This window comes from Scardinius erythrophthalmus, assembly GCF_964197995.2.
Source record: "Scardinius erythrophthalmus genome assembly, chromosome: 11".
NCBI lineage: Eukaryota > Metazoa > Chordata > Actinopteri > Cypriniformes > Leuciscidae > Scardinius > Scardinius erythrophthalmus.
The window spans coordinates 7,606,003-7,632,743 of record NC_138231.1 but is presented as its reverse complement, the minus strand read 5'-3'; the positions used below and the strand labels follow the sequence as shown (position 1 = coordinate 7,632,743).

The 26,741-nt window shown below is 39.6% G+C and overlaps 1 protein-coding gene across 2 annotated transcripts in view; it reads left to right on the top strand.

The window, feature by feature from the left end:
* afdna (afadin, adherens junction formation factor a) overlaps positions 1–26,741 on the top strand; it is a 111,950-nt gene that overhangs the window by 71,879 nt on the left and 13,330 nt on the right. For both annotated transcript variants that reach the window (XM_081379533.1, XM_081379532.1), the window contains 14 exons: positions 116–261; positions 793–887; positions 1,534–1,799; positions 4,569–4,712; positions 5,093–5,291; positions 5,613–5,716; positions 7,297–7,377; positions 16,287–16,352; positions 16,584–16,657; positions 17,584–17,702; positions 18,470–18,661; positions 18,747–18,835; positions 23,042–23,227; positions 24,176–25,315. In XM_081379533.1, coding sequence (XP_081235659.1) covers positions 116–261; positions 793–887; positions 1,534–1,799; positions 4,569–4,712; positions 5,093–5,291; positions 5,613–5,716; positions 7,297–7,377; positions 16,287–16,352; positions 16,584–16,657; positions 17,584–17,702; positions 18,470–18,661; positions 18,747–18,835; positions 23,042–23,227; positions 24,176–25,315 — 2,901 coding nt within the window. The remainder of the gene's footprint in view (positions 1–115; positions 262–792; positions 888–1,533; positions 1,800–4,568; positions 4,713–5,092; positions 5,292–5,612; positions 5,717–7,296; positions 7,378–16,286; positions 16,353–16,583; positions 16,658–17,583; positions 17,703–18,469; positions 18,662–18,746; positions 18,836–23,041; positions 23,228–24,175; positions 25,316–26,741) is intronic.

Here is a 26,741-nt window from a genome sequence, read left to right as displayed (position 1 = left end):
CTGGGAGTGCTACTCAGTGCTTCTCATGGCTGTAACTCTTTTCTTTTTTGTTTGTATGTTGGATTGGTTCATTTTTATCTGTGCGTAATCTCTGTGTTCGTCTGTCGTTGCACAGAAACAGAAGAACATCGCCGGGGCTCTGGCCTTCTGGATGGCTAACGCTTCGGAGCTGTTGAACTTCATCAAGCAGGACAAGGATCTGAGTCGCATCACGCTAGACGCACAGGATGTTCTCGCTCACCTGGTTCAGATGGCTTTCAAGTTAGTGCTTGCACACGCATGCATATTCATGCTTAAAAAAATTAGCTCTGTCAAAAAACCTATTGAGCTGCCAACTTATTAAGTTCTAATTTATTTATACATAAATTTCAGCACTATTTCTATGTCATATGAAAACAATCCATAATTGAGTTGTATTTGGTCAATTACAAAGGTGATTTGTAAAATACATTTTAACTTGTTCATACTGTGTTCCTGTAACCATTATCAGGTGGCAGGAAGTGCTGAATGTAAGAAATTGTCTGGGTCTGGCTTGTATTGGCTGAGCTGTAGTTTGGGTTTATGAGAGAGAGTTACGGTCCTGGGGCCGGTTTTCAGCAAAAACAATGCGGTCAGAGGGCCTCCGTTTCATTTAAGCACTGGAATGACCAGCTGAAACAACTGTGCTTTTGTGCGGGCCGTGCGGTTTGTGAAGCGGCCAGGTCTCAGATTTACTGTGGGATTCTACAGGAAGTTCCTTTAGGCCCTTGCTGGTGGATATATATGGACAATAAATAATGTATGTTCTTGCAGATACCTGGTGCACTGCCTGCAGTCGGATCTGAATAACTACATGCCAGCTTTCCTGGAAGATCCCGATGAACAGAACCCTCAGAGGCCCAAGATAGGTGAGCAGAGACCCAATCTCACCTTTTCAGATGCACAACAGTTGTTTTTTTTTTGTCAGGGATGTATGAAAATTAACAGATAGGTTGGTCTTAACCTGTGTTTAAAGGACACAAATATTTTTGTCTTAGTTGGAAGTGAGAATTGAAATAGTTGTGGGACCACCTAGTGGTGGTTTTGAAACTAAACAGCAGAAGTGCTCTTCCCAAAACGGTGATATTAGAGTTCCTTTACAGGAGTTTACTGCATCTTAATTTCTATGTTATCTTGGTCATTGTAGACTAAGTAGTTTTTTTTGTTTGTTTTTTGACAAGTGGATCTGTTTCACCAAAATGTCTTTGGCAAATAGACAAACATGCCCACTCGACTAGAACGATGTCAACATCTTAAGCAACACAGTAACACTTAAGTTCTCTAGAAAACGGTTTCCCGACGACCCACATCAGGAACCACCCACAAAAAACATTTATTCAAAGGAAAAAACACAAAACATGCATTTTATAAATATTTGTCCCAGCTAATAGCGATATTTCCTTAACACTGCACCATTTTAATGGCAAATAAAATAAATACAAGAGTGATGGCGCCTTTTCTGTTTATGCTGCATACAGTAAAAAGCCCCTGACTTTTTTTCCTCTTTTGAAACAGACGATGTTCTGCACACGCTGACGGGCGCCATGTCCCTTCTGCGGCGGTGCCGAGTCAACGCGGCCCTCACCATCCAGCTGTTCTCGCAGCTCTTCCACTTCATCAATATGTGGCTCTTTAACAAGCTGGTGACGGAGGCCGACTCGGGCCTGTGCTCACACTACTGGGGCGCCATCTTACGCCAGCAGCTCAGCCATATCGAGGCATGGGCTGAGAAACAGGGACTAGAGCTGGCTGCAGACTGTCACCTCAGCCGCATAGTCCAGGTAACACACACAAATATATGTATATACTGTTATACTTACACTTATCAAAACCTTCTGTAGAGTTGCGTTTTTATTTATGCATTTATTTTTTTATTTCTATTTTTAATTAAGCTATTATAAGTTAGAGGTTAAACTAGTTATGTTTACTACACCCATACCTAAACCATTACAGGCACATTTTGTCTTTATCTGGTCCAAATATTTCCATTTTTATTAGTGATTTTTCATAAACATTTTCATAAATTGTATTTCTGTAGACCACCAGTGGTTCTCAAACTTTGTAGAGTTGTGTACTTTTCAACTTATGGCGCTTTTCCATTACCAGTACCAGCTCAGCTCGACTCGGCTCGGCTCGCTTTTCGCTCCGTTTTCCATTGCAGATAGTACCTCCACAATAGTACCTGGTCGTCTCGTCATAGCGACGCCGCAGGAAACTGCCGTGTCTTAATCTTCTACGCGAGGCACCCGCTACCCACACACACACACACACACAGGACAATGGAGGAAATCGAGTGTATGCTGTTTTTGGATGTTTTTGTTTTTGCTGTTTTTTTATTCAGGATACTCCGCCTGGCGCGTGCAATGATGACGCAGTGAATAGTGACGATTCTCTCTGACCAATCAGCAGTCTGCCGTGTTTTCACGTCACATTTTAGTATCGCCTCAGCTCGCTCAGAACCTCGACGGAGGTGGTACGAAAAAAAGTACCTGGAAGCAGGTACAGGTACAACTTTTACACAGTGGAAAACCAAAAAAAGCCGAGGCGAGCTGGTACTGTGTAGTGGAAAAGCGCCATTAGACTGCAGTCGCATCTTTTCTATTAAGGGACAATATTTGCACCCTTAAATTGATTTTTCAGGTGCATTTTTGTATAAAGACAATTTTTTTCTAACCCTATTAAATGTATGTGCCATTATTTGTCAAATTTTGAAAATACCATTAATTTATTTAATAATTTAAATAAAATGAATTCAGCATCAACAAAAGCCATCATTGCACTGCAGTGGCACAAGCTGCATCTAGATGTATTTATACAGTTTAATGCCGCTCAGAGATGGCATGAATGCAATTACAATACCATTTTTAAATAAAAATGTTCAATAGAGAAATATGAAATGATGCTAAAAACAAAGTGATACTTAACAAATTAAACTAACAATCACTGTATTAATGAGTGAGTCATCGAGTCATTCATTCAGTAACGAAGCAAGCGGCTGACTGTATTTATGAACTGTATTCTGTATTTATTCAGTGGCTGAATTTGGGAGTGTCAGTGAATACAGTATTCATTGACTCTCCCAATTTTTTCAAAGCCGCAGTTTCGTTCAATGACGATGAATAATGTTATATTCATAAATAATGTGGATGGCATCGGAGATGCACGACAGTTCTGCTGTGGCTTTAATTGGAACCATAGTTTTGTTGCAAAATAGAGCAAAAAATACATTGACAATACTGTTTAAAATGTACATCACTTAGTATTACCTTTTCGTTGGTTGAACTGTTGTATAAAATCATTTTGTCACATTTGCAGTTATGTGGTATTTGGGAATTGCATTCGTATAGTATATAATCAACATTAAAAACAAGAAGAACTCACACAGGGTGTATTTCTTTATGGAAGAGAGTTTGAGTCTTGACCGCAAAAGATGAGGTAGTTTGATTGGATGTTATGTATTCGACCTTATACGCCACTACAATCTTCCCTTTTTCACTAGATGCTGCATTTTGCCTGTTTGAAATACATGCTCAGTTTTAATGTTATTTTAAGGTAGGGTAGAATTAAATGAACGGCTAACTCGTCATTTTGTTTGTGTACCCCCTGTAACATCTCATACCCCAGTTTGGGAACAACTGCTAAACCTAATCCTAAAACACAATCGAGACATGATTTCCCCCGTTTATTAACCTTTTTTTCTTGTGGGCTCATCCACATAAAGAGCGCTTTATATTCTTTTGGAAACATTTAACCCCACAACGTCAGCAAAACATGCATGCACATGCACAACAGGATTATAATCCCTTGAGCTGCTTTCTTATGGCTTAGTCTGTTGTGTGTATATAATGATTGTTTTTATAAGATGGAGGAACATAATGTGTCATTTTTCAAAATGTGAACTTATGTTATGTTGCCCGTTCATGCTTTCACTAATATTTTGTGTTTCAGTATAGGGGTAGTTGATAATTAACTTTGGCAACTTCCCAACATCAAGATTTTAGATGTATAAGAATGTATAAGAGAAATTGTAGATTGTATGTATTATGTTTTTGACAGTTTTTCATCACCAGATTTTGAAAGTTCACTTGAATTCTCTTACAGTGTGACAGTGGATTATTTTTTTTATTTTTTACAAGTACAAATATTTTAATTCAATCATGATATCATAAAAATACTGTTTTTAATGTGACATTGCTGTCAAGTGACAAATAGTTTTTTTTTGTTGCAAATTTAGTGCAAACTTATAAATATGATTGTATTGCCCTCAATGTTTTTTAAACTGTAGTTAACATACCGCCAGTGGTATCCAGCGACAATTTACAATATTAAAAATACAGATTATTATTATTTATTTTTTATTTAAATATCTTAATGTAATATATGTAATGTTTTTATTTTAATTATATATATATATATATATATATATATATATATATATATATATATATATATATATATATATATATATATATATATATATATATATATATATATATATATATATATATATATAAATAAATTTGATCATTACTGACCTTCTTTCTCTCAAGGCAACGACCCTCCTCACCATGGACAAGTACTCCATGCAAGACGTGCAGAACATCAACAACACCTGCTTCAAGCTCAACTCTTTGCAGCTCAACGCTCTGCTGAGCAACTACCACTGCGCTCCCGATGAACCCTACATTCCTCCTGTAAGTGAACTGTCTCATTTGGGCTGTGTAGTCCTGCTCTGATGACATGTGTCCTTTTTTAGATAAATCAAAACAGGTGTGCTGCACTTTCACAGTAGCTCTGCTCATTTCCTTCATCCTCAAAGTTTCTCAAAAATTCTCATTTTTGTTTGATTGAAATATTACACTCATGTCACACTCTAAAAAGCAATATCACACTCATACTGTAAAATGTGCTGTAATTGATTTGAGTCATTCTGGAACTTCTCCCAGACCAAATTAAAGGCACCGTATTTTTCTAAAACTCTACAAAGATACACATCACTGAATAGCGGAGAACAGCAGCATGTCAAGTTTTTCATGATCTGACATCCTGATCATTGACCCCTTCATACCCACAGGAGCTGATCGATCATGTGGTGGCTGTGGCTGAGAACACTGCAGACGAACTGGCCCGAAGTGATGGGCGGGAAGTACAGCTGGAAGAGGACCCTGACCTCCAGCTGCCTTTCCTACTGCCTGAGGACGGCTACTCATGCGATGTGGTGCGGAACATTCCCAATGGATTCCAAGAGTTCCTAGATCCACTTTGCCAGAGAGGTACAGATGATACACAGACTGCTGCGACTCTAAATGAGTTTCAGACTGTTTGATGTCAATTGTGGTGTGCACAATTAGTATCAGGTGGATGGTGAATCAGAGTTTGTTGCGGTTATTTGTTTAAGGCTGACGCAATGTCAGTGGAATGTGGTTTGTTAAGGTCCTGTAGAAAAGTCTGTTTGCTGCCATTCCTATCAGTATTTGTTTTTTCGAGAGAGTGCGTGTGTATTTTTACAGGTGTCTGCCGAAAACAGTGAGAGACCAGTGGATTTCAAGTTTTACATTTGGTGGATATGTTCTGATCTGCTTGTTCTCCTCCAGGTTTCTGTAGATTGACCCCTCATCCACGCTCTCCGGGAACTTGGACCATTTATTTCGAAGGAGCCGATTGCGACAGTCATTTCTCAGCTGACACGTCAGAACTGGTAAGTTATAATGCCATTTGGATGAATAGATACTGTAGATAGATGGATTGATGGATGGGTGGTAGATAGATAGATAGATAGATAGATAGATAGATAGATAGATAGATAGATAGATAGATAGATAGATAGATAGATAGATAGATAGATAGATAGATAGATAGATAGATAGATAGATAGATAGATAGATAGATAGATAGATATTGATTGCTAGTGTGTTTTCTCTCAGACTAACACTTTCTTAGATTCCAGCCAACACCAGTTACACCACATAGAGCAATATTTGACCATAGTCCCAAGGACTCGCTGTAAATAATATCCTTCTCCTCACCCTGAACACGCAAAGCTCTTAATTGCTGCTCTTCCCCTGTAATTAGTCTGCTTTTACGGTCTCTCGTATTTTTACGTAAGTGGATTATTTTTATTTTTTTGTCATAATGTCATCATTATTATTAATTTTTTTTACATAATGTTGGTCCGCCCCACAGCAGACCGAACTGGGGCTCGGAGCACGTTTAAATACCACACAGAAATCTTATGAACGCAGCTTGGTTGTGTGCCAGACCAACCCACCCACTCCCACATCCCTTTCTTACAGCCATCCCAGGAACGATGCTTACCGTAAAACTCACACATTGTACATGTGAAATCAAAATTGACCTTGTTTGCCATTCCTGGTCTTATTGTGCATGATTCAGCACACATTATTTTAAAGATAAAAGATTGTTTATAATCATGACATTATCTTGGCCCAAACAAAATGTTCACCAATAACAAAATAGGTATTCAGACACTGGTTTAGACGACTGTTGTAGCTGATAGCTTGTAGCTGGCTTTCAAAACTCCTGCCCATAGTTTGTTTGTTTATATATTTACAGTATCCTTTTCAATATAAGTCCACATTATTATTATTAAAAATAATATTACCTTTTCCATTTTTCCGCATTGTATGTTCTTTCATTATAGAAGTCAAATGACTTACAAATACACTTTTTTTTCCGAGACATTTTGAAAACATTCTGTCCCAGAAAATCTTTTTGAAGAGAGCATGCTTTAGCAAAGCTATTTGCCCTCTTGTCTTTTGCTTGCAGGGATTTTTCTTTTCCTTTTTACCCAACCAATTAAACCAATTCTGCCCCCACCCCACAAGCTGTTCTCAAAAATGTGGATGGGCAACATAGCTGAAGTTCACTGTTGAATAAATGCATGCCATGTGCAGCATTTACGCAGTGGGGCTCGATAAAGGAGAGTCTGTGGCACCGTTCCTCTATGGGAATCTGGTCTCTTTCTCCCAGGCCCGGCCTGTGCAAATGCAAGCCCACTGAGGCCTGATGCACTCTGGAGCCGACGCATGTGGCTTTCATTCTTGACTCGTCTCCAGAGCCCGCCGTTTCGCTCTGCGGTCGGCTGTGCTCTGAGAACCAGCAGTGGCAGAACCTCCCTAATTCTCCCTCCTCCTCCTCATCTTAGCTCAGTTTGCTCTAGGAACAGCCACCAGACGCAGCTCCCAGAAGCAGTTTGGACCTAAAGCTGAAGATACAGTACTTTTCACAAGTAAACTCACCTGTCTTCTCTCTCCACAGCCAATGCGGAAGGAACCGGAAATTGTGACTGTGACTTTGAAGAAACACAATGGGATGGGCCTCAGTATTGTGGCAGCCAAGGTCAGAAACAATTTTTCTTTTTCTTTTTGGGGGGTATACAATATTGACCCACTTTCAATTTCTGTGCGCTTCTTGCAGTGGTCTGAGTGCTGTAGCAGAGCAGTCCTTGAGGAGGGCATTTGGTTTTGGCATAGATCTCGATCCAATAGCAAGTTGATGCAGTTAAAGTTTCTGACAAATAAAAGAGTTTCTGAGGAACCATTTTGGTTCCTGATCTTGGTAGCTGCTATAACCATTTTGGTCTCTGCTGTTGGTAGCTGCTATAATATGAGTGGGCAGTAATGGTATGGCATAGTTTACCAAGCTCAGGTCATACCAGACACCCAAACAGGCATGTGCTTTTGAGAGAATACACTTGGTTTGTTTCAGTCACAAACTGGTCTGTGTGCTTCTGAAACATTCAAATTTAAAATGAAGTCATAAGCAAATAATTTATTTTTCCGTGTGGAACAGAGCGCTGTTCTAGTCTGCTGTTTTCAGCAGAAGGAAATGCCTTTTGGATCTTTACACCTTTCACAAAATGCAATCGTTTATATTAGAGTTTATAGCACAGTTTAAGTGCTAAAATATTCAATGTTTTGGCATGTTTCTTCCAGTTACTCTCGTCAGCACAGAAAGATTAGTTTTGAACAGCAACAGTCAACATTGCATGTTATGGTTTTGTTTATACTTTAAACTCTTAGTAATGGCCGATATTTGCAGTTAGAAAGTGAACCAGTTACTGCGCAAGTAAACGTTCTGTTTCAGATTTGGATTATTCTTGGTGGATTTAATGGAACAGACAGTTGCAGTTCAGTAGCCTGTGTTTCACCACTTTGCTGGACAGAAGAACCTTTTTTCCCCACCAGATGTGCGTCAGGTTCAGGGGAGTTGTAGAGGCAGGAGAAGGGGGCTCTCAGGAACTGTTTATTTTCATAGCAAAACCTCCCCTTTACTGCTTCTATTTTCATCTCTTAGTGTCTCTGAGGAAGCATGAAGTTTGGTAGAGGTAGAATGGAGGAAAAGAAGGGAGGGAAGAAGTGAAAAATGGGAGGAGAAGGAAAGGAGGAGTGAAGAATAAGGGGGTGTAAGGCACGCTCGGGGACAAAGGGGTGGATCTAAAGAGGAGAGACGGTTTGTCCCGGTGTGAAGCTTGCTGGGACGCAGCTGGAAGCAGTGTTAACTTCATCTAACTGTTAGTGAGTTGTGGGAGTTTCTCTTGCATAACAGTCTGGATGTGGTATTTCCTACTCTGGCTTCAGATATTTGCATATGGTTTTTAACATGTAGCCCAGGAGTCGCTCCTCAGTAGTCCTGCCTGCTTTGAAAGAGTTGGATAAGTTTTCCTGGACTGCTATTAGTTGATTCCTCAGTTTGGTCTCGACTCCGAAGAGGAGCGCAGTACCATGTGGTTCTCTGTGGTCGGGAGGAAGGAGCCGGTAAGAAACCACTTGACATAGAGCATGTGTCTTTTTCTTTTTCTTTTTATGTGGGAGAGTAAGCAAGTAAACGCTAAGAGATTAATAGTGTGCTAAAAAGACATCACAGTGAATTTGTTTATAGTTTGCCGTCAGGGTGGAATTTAACATTAACCAAGATTAATAAATGGTGTAAACCTACAGTTTTATTTTATTTTTATAATTTCATACTAGCTATTGCTAATGTCATTGTATAGAACCTTATTATAAAACATTAAAGCCATCAGATTATTGTAAAATTAAGATCTGTTGATGTCTTGAATCAGTTATATAAATGCCTGACAAGGACATGCACACTTGCACACATCAATTCCGGCGACTGTTATCAAGTGTAAGAAAGCAATGTTTTGCCAATGTAAACAGAGTCATGCGACCAGACTGCACAAACATGCACATGAACGTTGTACAGGTGGTCCATTTTCTCTATTGGCTCTCTCCACACATTTAAAACTATATTTGTTTAGGTACTAAAACACACGTAAGCACGAATTTACAGATAAAGTGAAGCAAAATGCATATCTCAATTTCATTCTGTGTTCGTTTTAGATAACTTTGTATTGTACTGTACATTTTCTACCTTAGATGTGCGTGGTTGTGCACACAGCGGTATCTTGTAATCAGGGTCACAGGGGTAATGTTTGCAAGCTCTGAACATTGAGTTCCCCAATATGTATCCCGGTATTAGTGACTCATCATCACTTGTTGCAAACAATCCGGTGGGGTTGGTCCAGCTGGATGTCACAAGTTATGTCACAGGGCTCGATTTTCTTAGGCTGCAGATGTTTGTGCGATAACAGCTCTTTTGGGATGGTGTTGAGTTTCAGGGGAAAGAACAAGGGAAATCCTGACCTCCGTACTTTACACTGTACGGAGTGCCTACCTGACATTTTCTTACTTTCACATGATTTCTGCTTCGGCGCCAAGTTGTTGCTACAAGAATCAAAGATCGGCCTTCTGTTTTATTGCAGAACCCAACTTCTCAAAGCAAAATGTGTTTTTTGTTGTTGTTTTTTGTGTACTTGATTGTAGCACATTAGCTCACTGACTTCTTTCTCGGAGGGCTTCTTGATCTCATGTATGACAACAATGGAAGGATGTGCGACTCCCTACCTGACATTTTCCCAATTTCCCATAAATTCTGCTATAGCGCCAACATAAGTTTTTGCCACAAGAATCAATGCCTCCAGGATAGTTTTTTTCTGTTTTATTGCAGAACCCAACTTCTAAAAGCGAAACTCAATTTTCGCTTTGTTTGTGTACTTGATTTGTAGCACAATAGCTCACTGACTTCCTTCTCTGTGGGCTTCTTGATCTCATGTATGACAACAATGGAAGGATGTGTGACTCCCATACGTGAGCCTGGATTTCCTGAGGACTCTGAGAGTGGAGAACAGAATGTGAGCCCAACATGGAGTTTTCTCGAATGTTATGTCTCCTAATCTTTTACTAATCTGAACTGATATGAAGTGAAACCAATGTGACTACCCACTCCGGAAATGTACCAAAATTACACTTTGTTTTGGATCCCAGATTCAAAAGAAAACATGACCATGAAAACACTCTTTGACTATGTCTTCTAGGGATTTAGGATCATGTGCACTTTCTAGTGGCTAGGGGTGGGATGTTTTGAAAGGTGTGGGTGCAGACCACACCTCAAGAACTAGTTTGCTTAAGTCCTTGGGCAAAATAAAACCTGAAACTCCTAGAATTGTCCAACTAGAGATGCTTCAAACTGTCAGTTTGCGTTCATCAAGATAATCACGTTTGTGACATTTCATGCTTTGACAAGAGAAAGCAGAAGGAAAGAGTAGGGAGTTGTGTCCCATTGGAAGACTATCTTCCATTTAAAAGTTTACAGATGTGTTGTCCAGGAAGGAACTATTTTAGTACATGAGAGGACAAAATCCAAGTTGTTAGTTAGTAAAACTTCAGGACAGTCTTATGTTGGAAGAAAAGGATGTCAAGCTTGCACGTAAAAAACCTAACCCTCTATTAAGCTATGACTCATGTCTTGGACATAATTCTGTCCCTTTACAGCAAAATATTTGGAGGAGAGATGTTTCCTTTGTGTCCAAAAATTGAGCTGTCTTCTAAACGCACCACTAGAGGACTATGAAGGAAGACAGACTTCTTTGTTTGGTCTTTCTTAACTGAAGCAAGTAGCCCAAGAGTCTGCAGATCATTAGAGCCATTCAGACGTGATGAAGACCGTCGGCTGAAAGCAGCTCATTATTGAAAGCCTCTTGAGTTAGTCATGATATTTTGCACCCACCATTAGCCGTCAGCCTCAGCAGTCCATCTGTCTTCCATCTGTCTAGACGTGACAATAAGGACCGGCTTAGTTCAGGAGCGAACTACTGTCCCGGCTGCTTTTTCCCCCCAGCGTGCTGTGTTTGTTGTGGGTGATTAATTGGGGTAGGAAAAGATGGTGATGGGTCAAGTTTCAGTGAATAGATGTATTTTCTGTTTTTCTACTGCACCGTGGACTCCGCCATCTCTGTCAGAGGTCAGGCACTGCCTTGACTCCCTGGGGCTGTTAACAAATTACACTCAGCCATTTATGTCTACACGTGTAGCTCCCTGAGGACTTCGATTTGCCAATCACATCCACAACCGTAAACCTTGAACAGGAAGCTTTGTGTTTGGGGTACGGTGGCTAGATAGTACGCCTTTATATGGGGGCGCGAGTACTGAGTACTGAAGTTTAATTCTACTTCTGTTACAAATGTATTTGCAAAGGCAGGTTTGGGAAGCTTTTCCGTAGACAGGAAGCGTCAGGGTGGGACCAAGACTTTGTTTGCTTGTTGCATGGGGTTTTAGGACCATCAAAGGAAGCTGGAATTCTGTGGTTTGAGCATCTGCTCCAAGTACTGTTATCAGTGAACACCCTCAGACTTCAACACTTTCCTGTTAATGTCTAATGTCTGCGCTGAAGATGCAAGCATAATTTTGCATGCCGACTACGCCAGACAACCGGTTGCGGGGTAAATATGTGCTTGAACAGTATTTTTGTGGTATATCGTTGTGTGTGAAGTTCTTGTTGCCAATGCTGGGCCCCAAGCAAACAAACTCAGTTCATCCCCAAGTTTACTGACCTTTACCTTCTGACACACTAAAAAAACAAATAACCTGCTGCTGTGAATAACAGTTTCTGTTTTTGCTTACAAGGGATTTAGCACCTGTAAAATATTCTTCACAACATGAGATCATGCTCACATTTGGATATGCTGAGATGTCTACTAGCTGCACAGACATTATCATTTTCTTTGAGCTGAAATATGAGCGCATAAACAACCACGCCTAGAATACAACCTCACACCACACGCTTGGCAACTTACACACTTATGCAAGGGTGTTGAACTGGCGTGGTTCTGTGTTGCTGTGAGTAACAGCTGACCTCTTAATTCTGATCGGACAGTGATCAAAAGTTAATTAAATATGATCAATCTGTCATTCTGTATATCTATTGTTCTCTCTGTTTGTCATTTGTATGTCATTCTTTGTACCCATCTATCGTTCTATTATTCTGTCATGCTATCATTATTCTATCATACTATCAAGGCCTATACACCTTCATATATAAACCTTATAAGGCCTATAAACCTTCAGCATTCAAAGTTTGTCTTGAAAGTTGCATGAATTTCAGTTCATTTCATTACTACCTCCTTTCATTAAATTTAACTAACCTTAATGAGTCATTTAAACTTCATTTAAATGTAATTAACCTTAATGAGAAAGTGCCCATGAAAGACATCTTATGCTAGCGCCACCTTGCAACAACCCAGAGAAATGTTTTATGAATTTACATGTTAAATTAGGTTTTGTACTTGTGTACTTGCATAGAGTATGTTTTGAGTGCTCTGCTAATGACTTTTATTGTTGTCACAAGAGCAAAACTTCGGAAGAGATCTCAGTAAATTAGTTGACAATATTCTCCATAAAAACATTTCAAACACGCTCTTCTGTTGCTGAGGTTTACAGTCTAGAGGAACAGAGCCCCATCCTAAGTTGAATTGACTTGTTTTAGGCTTCTATCGAACAGAAATCAACTCTGTGCCAGTATCTCCTCACCCCTTGTTTTAAAAACAGTAGCTATTAGTTCTCTTGTTAACATGCATCTGTTTTATATCAGTGGCTTTTATAGACCGTACTCCATTTCATGTTCTGCGTGCCAGGTTTTCCAGCTTTGATCAAAGCAAGTTTAACGCAAGTTTCCTGAGGAAAGGTCAGCTCAGTTTCTCTCCCGCTGGGCCTGCACGAGACTCCAGCATCAGTCGTGTTCAGACTGCGTGGAAACCGCCTCCGCCTCAGAACTCAACCTTAGTGCTTCTCATGTGTCTCTCACCGCAGGTTCCCTCTTTAATGTGGAGAGACTGGTTTTTGAACGGTTGTTTCTCATCACAGCGTAATGCGTACTTTCAAAGTCTAATCAGAAAGCTTTGCCAGCTGACATTTATCTCTCTCAGGACTCAGACAAGTTGAGACCTTACAGCAGATGAGAAGCTGCTCACATGCACAACATTGGCATATCTGTATTTCAGCTTCCTTACTTGTTGATAATAAGCACACAGTTTCTAATGTGTTGCAGGCTTTGATGCCCCTTGTGAAACGGCATATGCAGAATTTCTGTTTAATTGTTGTTACCATTAAATTGCCTCCTTAGCATTCTTTGCCTCCTAGCAATGTAGTTTGCTAATTTGTTGCCCTAATCATCAGTATGTTGTAGCTTGTGTATACTACAGTTTCAAGTAGTTTTCCAACAGTAGGTTTGTATTCCCTCTGATGCTTTGGAAAACCCCCATCCTGTTGTGTGTACTCCCTATGAGGAGGAGCCATTGTCCAGGATCATATCATATCCACTCACCCCCACAACATACAGGAACAAAGTTACTTGTGCTATACTAAGGCAGAGCACATAGCGGTAGGTTGTTTTTATTCATCTTCACCATAAGATGATTTATGACATAATTTCATCACTTGATCTCACAGCAGACTGGGTTTTGTAGCTATTTGATGGTGTTATTGGCAGTGTTATTTTATTGTAATTGAGATACTATTGAGTTTTTCATAATTTGAACATTTTTATTTGTATTTTTCTGCTTTAATCTTCATTTTAAGGTTTTAGTAATTTAGTTTTTTGTCATTTTTTTGTCAGTTTTCATTTATTTTTATTTCTGTTTTTTAATTTTTTATTAAATGTTCCCTTGGCAACTAGCTGACATAAAAGTTCAAGTTTTTTTATATATTGTTTTATATATATTATTTTATTTCAATTAACAGAATTTTTTTTTAAGTTTTAGTGATATTATTATAATCCCTCATTTCTGTGTGGTTATTCTGTTTTCCTTATGTGATTTACATGCAAATTACTCATGAATCTGTATTTGATTACCCATTCTTGATTTAATGCAGCAGATTTTTCTTTGGAAGTTTGTGGTTTTTCACTTTCTCCGACTGTACAAAAAATATTTTCATTGCTAAAATTCTCTTTGGCCGAGTGCTTTATAACTGGCATGACCTCAATCATTTTTTGGGCCTGTTAGCACACAGTGCATGTTGATTCATATTTTTCTTATATTTGTGGTTAAATCATGAATGTTCTGGGTGATATTTGTGTGGTATTCATGTTCCGGGTGTAGAATTGTAGGGTGTGTTTATGCCAGTGTAATGTGAGTGGGTTATGGGGGTCTGTGGCTAACATTGGCTTTATTTTAGAGGGCAGAATAAAAGACGTCGCTGTTTCCCAGGCAGATTTTGTTACTGGGTTTCCCAATCCATTGCTTCTGGACGAGCTTTGTTTAGGTTTTTAGTGCTTATGAGCAATGTGGTGCACATACCAATCTAATCAAGTGATAACCAAAACCTCTGAAAATGAGGAAACCAATCTGGTAGGTTGTAGATTTGAAGGAAGGAATATATCATATTTATCTAATGAAACTATTTGAAGATATCTTTCATTTTTACACCTAGTAGCTGTAGCTTCACCAGTATGGACCCAATACACATCTCAATCCATTGGACAGCCACAACAGGCCCAGGTTAAGTGTTCCTGCATAAGGTAGATTGTGATTTAATGTGACATTTTGTGGGGTATTAATCTTTTCAAAGAGGCTAAAAGCAACATACTGTACAACAGCATGATTTTATGGCAAATGTAGACGTTGCACTCATAACTCGTGGCAGTCCTGTATTGATCAGCATGGGTTTTTCATATATAGTGCTGAAACCTTGGAGAAATGCAGAGTCTGTGTGCTCAGCCAGCATGGAGGGAATGTTGTAGACTTGGGTGGTGTGGCATTTAGAAAAGGGTTTATGACCATTAAAGCGTCTTTTGGAGTATGGCATGGACACTGGAGGAGGTCTGGCCCTGGAATTTGGATGTAAATATTGTACTTTTGAAAGAGTTCATATCAGGCTGCTAAAGCAGAGACATTATGTTGATATAAAGCAAGTTTTTTTTTTTTTTTTTTTTTTTAAAGGAGCAGTTCTTTCCTTTTACCACTTAACAGAAGCAGCACAGCTAGCACAATTTTTAACCTGCAATTTATTCATATGATGTCAAAGCTGAATAAATCATCCTAATATGCTGATTTGCTGCTCAAGAATCATTTAATGTTGAAAACGGTTGTGCTGTGTAATATTCTTGTAGACAATTTGCTGTGTTCAGACTTTTCTGTTAGTTTGTCAGGTGGGTTTCTGTATGAGAAAACAGCTGTGAGAGCTAGGAATTTAATTTTTTGTAGTTAAATTTTAGCTTGATCTCCCTAAAATAGAACCGCTGGCAGCAGCCAGGGGATTTTGGGTACTTTCTTGCTCAAATAGCAAATCCAGCCATCAGAAAAAAACAAATGTTGCTAACTTGAAACCGCAGTCCTTAAGCAAACCCCTTTAAAGCTCATATCACTGGTGCTCTGTCAGCTTAAAGCCTTGAAAAGACCATTTAACTCCAGTTATGGAGCATTACGTGATAGAAATGTTATGACTGAGTGTTAAAGCTTGTGTGGTGTTACCATTTCAAGAGTACAGGAAGTTCTTCAATGAATGCATTGTTTTATCCCGAAGTTAATTACTAGGTTTTATTTTTAGCATTATTTCTGTAGCATGCACTGGCATTTAGGTTTGAGCTGATATCTCAATGGTTGCACAGTCCAGCAGCCAGATGGCCCCTGTCAGATGATGACTTCTGACCCCGTATATTGGGTGAAGTACTCAGAGAGGGTTAAACATGGCTAGTTTGAACAAAACCTAGCCCAGATCTGGTCTGAATTCATGAATGAGTTTATTTATGTGAATGTCTTCACTGCTGGCTCCAGATTTATAGTCTTTCGTGAATGAACGCCTGGTTTCTTCGTCCAGTGGTTTCCGCAGTGGAACTTCTGGAGCCTGTTAGTGAAATTTAGATCTTTCTCATAGTGCTAATAAAAAGTTTTGCTCTTTGTTTTGTGTTTTTAGGGTGCCGGGCAAGACAAACTTGGTATTTACATCAAGTCTGTTGTCAAAGGAGGTGCAGCAGACATGGTGAGTTTATTTTTATTTTTATTTTTTAATGTTGTTTATAGGCAAAAGCAGATGCTGTGACCTAATTTCTTCTGAAATCACTAGCAGTTAGCATTGCTAGTGTTATTTCGCGCAATTATTGTCATTAATATTTCACTACTATTATAATTAATAGCACTAAGTATTAAACTATAAAATCTGTAAAAAGTCAAACTTTGCTTGACTGTCTTGTTTTTGAATGTTTTTCTTCAGGATGGGCGTCTGACTGCCGGAGATCAGTTGCTCAGCGTGGATGGACGAAGTCTGGTCGGTCTCTCTCAGGAGAGGTAATTCTGGAGCATTCAGACCATTAATAATGATGTCTGTAGAATGGGATTTAAAAAATTTGAAATGGACTTACAGGTAAAGCATGTAATATCCGGCTACATCGGAGAAGATGAGCTTCTCAGTGAAATAAACAGGAGGATTGCATGCTAAAACCATTTTATTACATCACATCACAAGCAAAGACTGTGTCTCAATTAAGTGATGGAAGAATATTATATGATGTCTCGAGTTTTTAGAGCAGTTGATGGGGTGCTCAGGCAAAAATGCCCCTGAAATTTACCAGTTCAATAAGGTCCTATGTTTTTTTGTTGATTTAACTTTATCTGAAAGAGGAAAGTCTCATTATTAGGATGATTTAATGACTTTGCACGAAGATTGACATTTTTATGTGTTTACACAAATATGCACTTAAAATAAAAAGAGAATATTGGGCCTTAATGAGAAGTTAATTTCTGACACTGGGGTTTGTCATGTAATTATCCTGGATTTAACTTGAACTCAGTTCAACATTTAAAGCCATTAAGTTGTGCAGTTCAAAGCACCTTTTGTGTTTGCAAGGTCAAAATGTCATAATTTTTTGTTTTTGTCCAAAAAAATTGTGTTTGTGTCTTGCATGTAGCTTTGAGATGCGGTGGAATTGATGAAACTCCTAAATCTGCGGATTTGAGTTAAATGAGAAGCATATGGCTCAAAACAGTTGTGAATGGACACAACTTGAGTTGCCTTTGGTACTCGTTCCAGTGTCCATCTCTTTGAGGCATTTGCTTACAGTTAGCCGACGACAAATCTAAACAGACATTCTAAGAGATTAGTCTCTTGAAATAAGCTCTCGAGATTGTGGGATTGCACATGAATGCTTTGATCATGAAATTCACATAGTCTGCTATTTTATGTGTTTTACTCATAAGATGTCTCCTACTTGTAGGGCGGCGGAATTGATGACACGAACCGGCTCGGTTGTAACGCTTGAGGTGGCCAAACAGGGAGCCATTTACCACGGGCTGGCCACGCTCCTCAGCCAGCCGTCCCCCATGATGTCCCGCGGTAAGCACACACCGCACAACTGCGGCGTGAATATTTATTTAAAGAGGACCTATTATGCTTTTTTACATTTTCAACTTTCTTTAGTGTGTAATGTTGATGTTTGAACATGAAAAAGGTCTGCAAAGTTACATTCTACAGGGAGTTATTCTCTATATCAGCTGTTTCTGAACTCCCTGAAACGCCTCGATTTTAGTGAGTTTTCTTTTGGGAACTTGCATGTGACAGTATTCCTCATCTAAATAATTCCCGCCCAAAGGCATGTGCAGTTATGGGAAGGGGCGTGACAATTCATAGAGACCGGAATTTGACAGAGTGACAGACTGGGTCAGGTCAGGTCCTGCAACAGTGTAAAAATATGAAAAAAATAAATCCCATTTTAACCCCTTACCAAAGCAAGCATGAAAACCTATTCTAGTAGATCCCAAAAACAAACTTTTACAACAGCATAATATGGCCTCTTTAAAGCTCGTGTAAAGGCTTGTGTGTGGGAGCTTCAGTATCCTGCTTAAAAATATCAGCAGCTGCCGCCCAGCGTGCATGTGACTAATTCCTTTAAGAGGTGGAAATGTGGTGGATCTGGCACCCGCAGCGTTCCCAGTCACACACAAAATGGTTCAAGCGATGCATTAAATCTAAATGCTTTCGACACTTGTCTGGTAGTGTTTCTGATTTAGAGTGTTGTGGGTGAATTCCCCCATTTACAAAGAGATGGGCACATTCTCAGTGCTGAGTTTTGTCTCATTCAAACCTCTCTTTCATCTCTGCAGCATCAGACCGTGGACGTGGAGACAAGGGAAAGCTAAGACCAAAGAGTGAGGGCTTTGAGCTCTATAACAACTCTGTGCAGAATGGCTCTCCTGAGAGCCCCCAGGGCACATGGGACACCTATCCTGAACCAAAGAAGGAGGACAGGTTGTTGAAGAATCGTGCAGACCACCGCTCCAGCCCAAATGTGGCTAGTAAGTGTGCCACTTCAAAGACTTGTCATATGTGCTTATTTTAAGTGTTGACATTATATTTATGTCTACTTTTTACCTTCTGAAGACCAGGCTCAGAGTCCAGGTGGGAAGCCTGTTTACCCAGGAGCCCCAGGAAAGATCACGTCAGTCTCAACGGGAAACCTCTGCCCCGATGTGAGTAGACACAATCATCGACACCTCTGAGATGAATGTTGCACGTGTGTGCCATGAGCTCTTTTTCCCCAGTGAATCAAGAGTGTTTGCAACACTGCAGTTGGCTGTGTGAACTGTGTTGTCCAACTGATTCCCGGACGAATGAGTCTTATGAGGTGGTTCTTTTTAGCAAATCTAAAACGTACAGCATGACCAGTGAAGTTTAAAGTCCCTGTAAAGGCAATTCTAAAAAAAAATTCTAAACATATTAGAAATGTTAGAAATGTATTGCTAAATCATATTACAAAGACTGTGCACTGTGAAGTACTGAATTGTGGAGTTAGACCGTTAAACAGTTTTTCACCGTTGCTGTGTTCCGGATTTTTTGGGCGGGGCTAAAACGGGGGCTCGATGACGCACTGGAGCCCCTGAGCTCCTGGACACGCCCCTACTTGATGACGCACTGGAGCCCCTGAGCTCCTGGACACGCCCCTACTTGATGACGCACTGGAGCCCATTCACATCAGTTTGCAACTCAATCGCGAGTTACTGTCAGTACTATTAGTTACTACATCCTACAGTTTGCTAGCTAGCTATGCCTTCGTCGCGGAAATGCATATTACCTGGATGCGATCACGTGCAAAACAGATCGGTGTCCTTATTTAAATTTACGAAAAACTATCATATCAACAAGAGGTGGATTCATTTTTGTGAAGAGCCACCTTGATGGAGAGCTGAGGATCACCGACAAAACCCGCCTCTGTAGTGATCATTTTACACTGGATAGTTTTATAAACTTTCGTCGGAGACAACTGGGATTCATTCACTGATAATCCGCTGTTACTGGTGAATGTGGCCGAACCGACTATCTCCCGCCTCGGCCTTCATCCTCCCGTCGCGCCGACAACTGGTGCCATCGTCGGCAGTGCGTGCCCACCAATGAGTGTAAGTTGCCTTGTGTGCTTATGTTATAATTATAGTAGGTAGTCCAGGCTCGAACATGGATGGCTTTGTAAAACAAATTAAGCTGCTAGGAGCATCCTTTCCGGCTGTAGCGGTGACAGTTGAGTGTTGTTGTGAGTCGACGGCAGCGAGCTTTCCCGCGAGTGGGCGTGGTTTCAGCGCAGCCAGCGGACACGCCCCCAGCGTTTGAGAGCAGAGACTACTGCTCATTTTTTCAAGATTTTGATCGCTTATTTTATGTACTTGCCGGCTTTTTTTATCATTCAAATTTGGCTGGGTGGCTAATAACACATTTTTCTGTGGTGTGACAAACTCAGAACACATACTTAATTTTGACTTTACAGGGACTTTAACCAATTCCCAAACAAATGACTCTTATGAACTGTTTTTTTTTTTTTTAAGTGAATCAAAAACATACAGCATGACTAGTGTAGTTTAACTAATTCACAAGCAAATGACTGTTATGAGCTGGTTAGTGAATCAAACACACACACATTAAAGAAACATTAGGAGTCAATATTAAATTCCATACAATTCCTATCCCTAGCAGTGTTTGACTAAAAAAGTTTGCTACAAAATTATGTAAATTTGCTACACTGGACATCTGGGAACATTTTTGAGTGACTATTTGCATTTAACTTTTTGGACCAATCTGAAAATGAATCCTAGAGTTTTGTCACACTACACAGTTAATTGGAAAAATGACTCCTCATTACTAGAGAAACGAAACTATTATGTAAGCAGCCGATCTAATGACATGCCACTAAAATATGTAGTTAGTGCCACCTTTTTTAGGTAGTTGCTTCCTTATATTCAGAAGTACATCAGAATAGTTCATGCGGAAATGTGTTGTAATGCGGGTGTGTCGTTTAAGTCTCTGGTTTTAATTGAATAACCAGAAACTCTCCAATCCAAACACACACAAGAATATATTTTTTGTCTCTGAAACCACAGGCTAATAGAAGCCTAATAGAAACATGATTCATGGCTGATTGTTGTGTTGCTCATGTAATTAATCTTAACCCCCTGAGGTCGGCTATCGCGCCGGCGCGATAGGCTCGTTTTTTTCCGTATGAGTGCAAAAAAATAATAAAATAAAAATATTAATTTTTATCTTATATGCTTGTATTATACATCAATCTATCCTGTTAAGTGTGTATTATTTTTGTGTACACTCACAATAAAAACAAAGTGTTGTGCTTTTCGCCAAATAAAGAAAAATAAACACGAAGCGAGTTCTGCCTTCTCTCTGTCCGTGTAGTCCATTCTGAAACGCGTCCGAAAATGAATCATAACTCAGCGAATACTTCTCACACAGGCACGTGAGATATGTCTTTATGAAGCTTGAAATCTCCTCTTTTAAATGAAGTAATTTATGTAAAAAACAAATGTTTTCAACTCATGTAATCCGTTTGAAAGCAAGGAGAGGTACCGTTTTTCCTTCTGCCTCATTATCTCTATAATCAGCTGCGGCCGCCCCGCCCCCGGCGCGATTCACATGTAAATAGTTAGATGATCTAGTATGCAGCGCACCCGCCCCCCGATCAATGCCATAAAAAGTTTCTTCATCAGACTTACTGATAGTTCATCGCGTTTTGAGTATGACACGCTTCTCCGGTAATAAAGACGCCCTTCAGATGATTCTGGACGGCGAGGAAGAATGCACCTTTTCCTCAGAGGAAGATTGTAACTCAGACGACGAACGGCAGCATTTTGAAGAGCGAATTCCGCAGAGAAAACAATTTCGGAGTAAGTTTTACTTAAAAGTCTTTTATCTTTTATTTTTCGTGTTCGCATTTATGAGGAAAAAACAATATTACGTGACAGTTCTCCATTATGGACGCGAGCGCTCTAAAAAAATCACTAAAAGACTTTCAAACTTTCACAGAGACCTCAAAACAGAAAGTACAAATCCTTTCTTTAAAACGAATTTCGTTTTGTATCAATTGTATCTTACTTTTAATAATTTTTTCATTAACAAATTTCCTGGATTTAAACTGCAAATTAACATTTATATTTCTTATAATAAAAATGAAAGACCTATGTTACAGACATATGAAAGACAACATTTCTATACATTTTTAATGTAAAATATCTGCCACCTCAAATAAGCTTTTGTTTGCCAATATTTGCTTATGTTAAATATAATATGTTTTGTCAAAAATAAAGTTATCAAATAATCAATCAAATCCTTAACTTTGAAATATGTATGATAAAATGTATACTTTAGTTTTTACAAAGAAAGATTACACTTGAATTGTTGTTGTAATTGTAACCTTTTTAATAAAAAAATATATTTACAAGGTAGATGTAAACAAACTATTAAAAGGTAAATATAAGCCTTTTCTTTAAATAACTTTTATTGTGTTTTATTATTGACAAATTTGGGGAGAGCATAAATATTCCAAAACTGAAAATACAGTATGAGAATTAACTGCACAATTACTAGACATGTTTTCCTTGGATATTATAGGCCAAATTGCAAGCACAATATGAGGAAAAATAAAAAAGAATTGAGATGCTTCCAACTGTTGCTCTTGCATTCTTGTGGCTCAGTGACTCACCTGAATGAATGGCTAATTAAGTATGCAGGCCCCATTGTCTCCTCAGGTGTGAACCACTATATATGCATGACCGTTGACGCCCACTCCGCATATGGCCTTTCCAAACAGAAAGTGCTTTGCAAAATTCAAATCAATGTATTGTGTTATGTGAATGATAAGGCAGGGTGATTTTCACTTCATTTTGAAGAAAAAACACTAGGCGATGACATCTTTTAGACAAAAGTCTTATTGGCACATATTTAGAATGTGTTTTATGGCCTTATTTCAGAAACTTTAGTTTTTAGTTTTTTCAATTACCACGCATAAACATTATTCTCTCAGAAATGCAGACATGTACATTCTTGTTGCTCACATTTCATGGTAGCCCTGTTTGTGCTAAATAGTGTGTAATTTTTTTTTTTGCCATTTAATGTTTATAAGCAACTGAAAAAAGCAAAAATGTCAGGGCATGTCAGAACATCTCAAGGACCCCAAAAACACCTTAGACCCCAGAGGGTTAATCATGTCTGTAACCACCATCTGATTGGCTAATCACTCTTTTATTCACATTCCTCTGATTTATACACATACATGCTTACTCTCACACTAGTTTCCTTTTTAGATGAATTATAACCTATAACGCTGCACTAAAAAGTTATGGAAAGGGTGTTTACACTGTCACAGCTCAGTCGAATCTGTCTTCACCCTGTTTTTCCAACAGGAGGAGCCCTCTCCACCCCGTCCAGAGGCTTATCCGATCCCCACTCAGACATACCCAAGGGAGTATTTCACCTTCCCAGCCTCCAAATCTCAGGACAGGATGGGCCCTGGCCAGCCCTGGCAAAACAACGAACCGGAGCCTCTTCCCCCTATGGATAACCACTCTAACAACAGCATGGCTATGCAGGTTAGCCTTTTTAGGAAGAGAATGCATAATAGTTCTGCATGGTGTCCTGGTGACACAGTAATATCAAGACACTGGCAGTGTCACGGTATTTTAGATACAACTATTTGTATGGGAGCTACTATTATTTTGGCATTCTGCAGTAAAATGTTATGTATATTTTGTGTCCATTTATGTTTTTATTTTATTTTAATTTTTTTGCATATTTTTTATTGTTATAATGCACACTACCATTCAAAAGTTTGACTTCAGTAAGAATTTTTTTAAAGAAATTAGTACTTTTATTCAGCAAGAATGCAATAATTGATCAAAAGTGAGTGTAAAGACATTTATATATTATAAAAAGTTTTCTAATAAAATCCTGAAATTTCAGCTTTACCATCACAGGAAAATTTTACAATAGAAAAGTTATTTTAAATTGTAATATTTCACAATATTGCTGTTTTTACCATATCTTATATCTTATATTTGATATTTTTCATCAAATAAATGCTGCCTTGCTGAGCGTAAGATACTTCTTTCAAAAACATTTAAAAATCTAGTCACAAGCTTTTGAATAGTAGTGTATAGTATCTCTTACGTTGTTATTTCTGAAAATTTAATTTAACGTTCAGATTTTTTAAGATTTAATTTTCATTCATTTAAATTTTATATGCATTATCTTAAAAATTAAATAGTTAATTACATTACCAAGGACTTAATACTTTAAACTGTATCTGTTTAATGTGTTTTGTTTTGTTATTTTCTTTGCAAAAATCTTTTAAAAACATATTAATATCATACTTAATTATTTTGTAATTTGCTAGTTTGATTTGGTTGAGCTTATCCATTAAATAAAAGTTCATATGTAACTCCTGTCTAGTCACAATTTACATTTATCTGCAACATCTGTGACATTTTCACACAAAAATAAGAAATTAATCTCACTGCTGTGTCATTGTGTCCTGCTAGCGGGTGGCGCGCTCTCAGGAGGAGCTGTGTGACGTTCCGGGCGGATACCCAGGTGAACGTCTGCGTCAGGAAGACCTGATGCTCCTGCAGCAGCAGCAGCGTGAGGCTGAGTACCAGCGAGGTGGAGGCGAGCACTGGAACCACCAGGTGTCCTCTTCGGTGGAGTCCAGTACCTCCAGCCAAGAACACCTCAACTTTTCCTCATCCTCTGGCTCTAGGTCCCAGGGCAACCACAAGAGCGGCCCTGGCCGCTGGAAAACCCCAATAGTTCCCAATTCCGGCCCAGTGGGTGTCTCCCAACCCTCCCGTTCTGACCTTCCCCCTCCTCCTCCTCCTCCACCCGCACACTACGACTATGAGCCGCAAACAGACATGCCGCTTCCTCCACCACCGTCTGTTTCACAGCAACAGGCGGTGGCCGCGGCCGATCGCAAGAAACGCGAAGAGCAACAGCGCTGGTATGAGAAGGAAAAGGCCCGGCTCGAAGAGGAGCGAGAGAGGAAGAGAAGAGACCAGGAGAGGAAGTTGGTACAGATTCGCAACCCTGCCGTCCCTGGCCCTGCCATGCACAACAACCAGCACGGCCCGCTGCCACCTGCCCCTCAGCACCAACAGATGCCCCATCCACAGCCCCCCATGCCAGTGCAGGTGCCCCAACCGTACCTTCCCCCGGTCCAGCTGCCACAACCGCCGCCGCCACAACCAACTCGGCCCGATAAACTATCCAGCCTTCCTCGCCAACCACCACAGGACACGGTAATCCGTGACCTCCTGCCTCAGCAGCAGCCGCGCACCATCGAGAGGCGCGACCTGCAGTACATCACCATCAGCAAAGAGGAACTGTCCGCCAGCGACAGCCTGTCGCCCGACCCCTGGAAGAGGGACGCCCGCGAGAAACTGGAGAAACAGCAGCAGCTTCACATCGTGGACCTCCTGGACAAGGAGATCCAGGAGCTTCAGGCCAAGCCCGAGCGCACCGCCGAGGAGAGCGACCGCATGCGCAAACTCATGCTGGAGTGGCAGTTCCAGAAGAGACTGCAGGAGTCCAAGCAGAGCGAGGAGGATGAGGAGGAGGAGGATGACGAAGATGTAGACACCACGCTAATTATGCAGAGACTGGAGGCGGAGAAGAGAGCACGGGTGAGCAGACACAGGGAAATTGATAGCTGTAGTTTGCTGTGTGGATATAAATGGTTGAAGTCAACATGAAATCAAAACTGACCTCATTTTACTTTTGTAATGCGAATTCCTGGTCTTATTGTGAACGAATTATCAGGGCACGTTAATCCAAAGAAGTCTTAATAATCTTTAATCAAAATGTAATAACTTGTTCCACCTCTGAATGGTGTGGATATGAGGCATGTGGGCAGGGAAAATAATATTAGCCAATAGAAAACCCAGTGAATCTACAATTGGTGTGCTAGTTTTCACTACATATTAAGCTATAGGAAAACGTATTTTAATGTTTAAACAATTGCAATCAATTCTCGCCATTTGTATTTGTTTTTTATTTCAGTGATGTAGGTCATTATGAAATTCATTGCATCACAAAAGTAAAATAGGTTGTGATGCTTTTCATGTTGACTTTAAGTACTTAAAATGTTACTATATCTTGATAAATGAACCTTTTCCTCACGCTTGTATAGAGCATTAACATTGTTTTTTAGCTGCTTTGGAACGACTCGGAGTCAGGAAGTTTTTAAAAGAACTAGTTCTACTTGAGTACACTTGCACATGTGTTTTTCCCATTGCTGCACAGATTTAATCGTCTAAGGTCGTTGCAAACCTCTGCAGTATTGTTTGAAGTTGAGTGCCGGTATCTTTATACAGTATGTCCATATAGACTTTTGCGTTATGCTTGAAACCGCAGTCAGAAGCAGGACAGACTGGTGATGGATTCGCTAATCACTAACCTGGGAATCCTTGCGTGAATGGTTTTATTTTTATTTTTTATTAAGCCTCCGCTGTTATAATGAATGTTTTGCCATGTGCTCCTGCAACATGCCTATGTCATTGCTTTTCCATGCTGCACTGCTGATATACGCTGCGCTGACTGAGGGGTGAAGCCAGGGCTTTACGATGCCAAGCACTGGACACGTTTCCACTGCTTGCCCCAGCATCAGCCTGCCTCGTCCAGATCAGTACATCTCTCCTGATCTCATCTGCCATTTCTGACCTTTAGCTACTGGCTAACCGGCCATTTACAGTTCACAGAATCAATATTATTTGAAATGTGCTAACAACAATTTTGAACAAGACATATGCAAGGACTTTTCAGGCACATATTAAGCCTCGTCTCTTTGACCAGGGTGGAGAATCAAAACCATTGATTCTGTTACTAACTAGGGCTGGGTGATAAAATCAATCTATCGATGTGTGTGTATATATTTATATATGCACCGATAGATTTAACATTTAATTATTTTCATGCACCACTATTATTATACATAATAATAATCAGCAATATATATCTATTTTCAAAATTTACCCATTAATATATGCATTTATTTATACTATATTTACATATATTTAGTCTTAAATTAATGGTTTTTTTTTTAAATATATA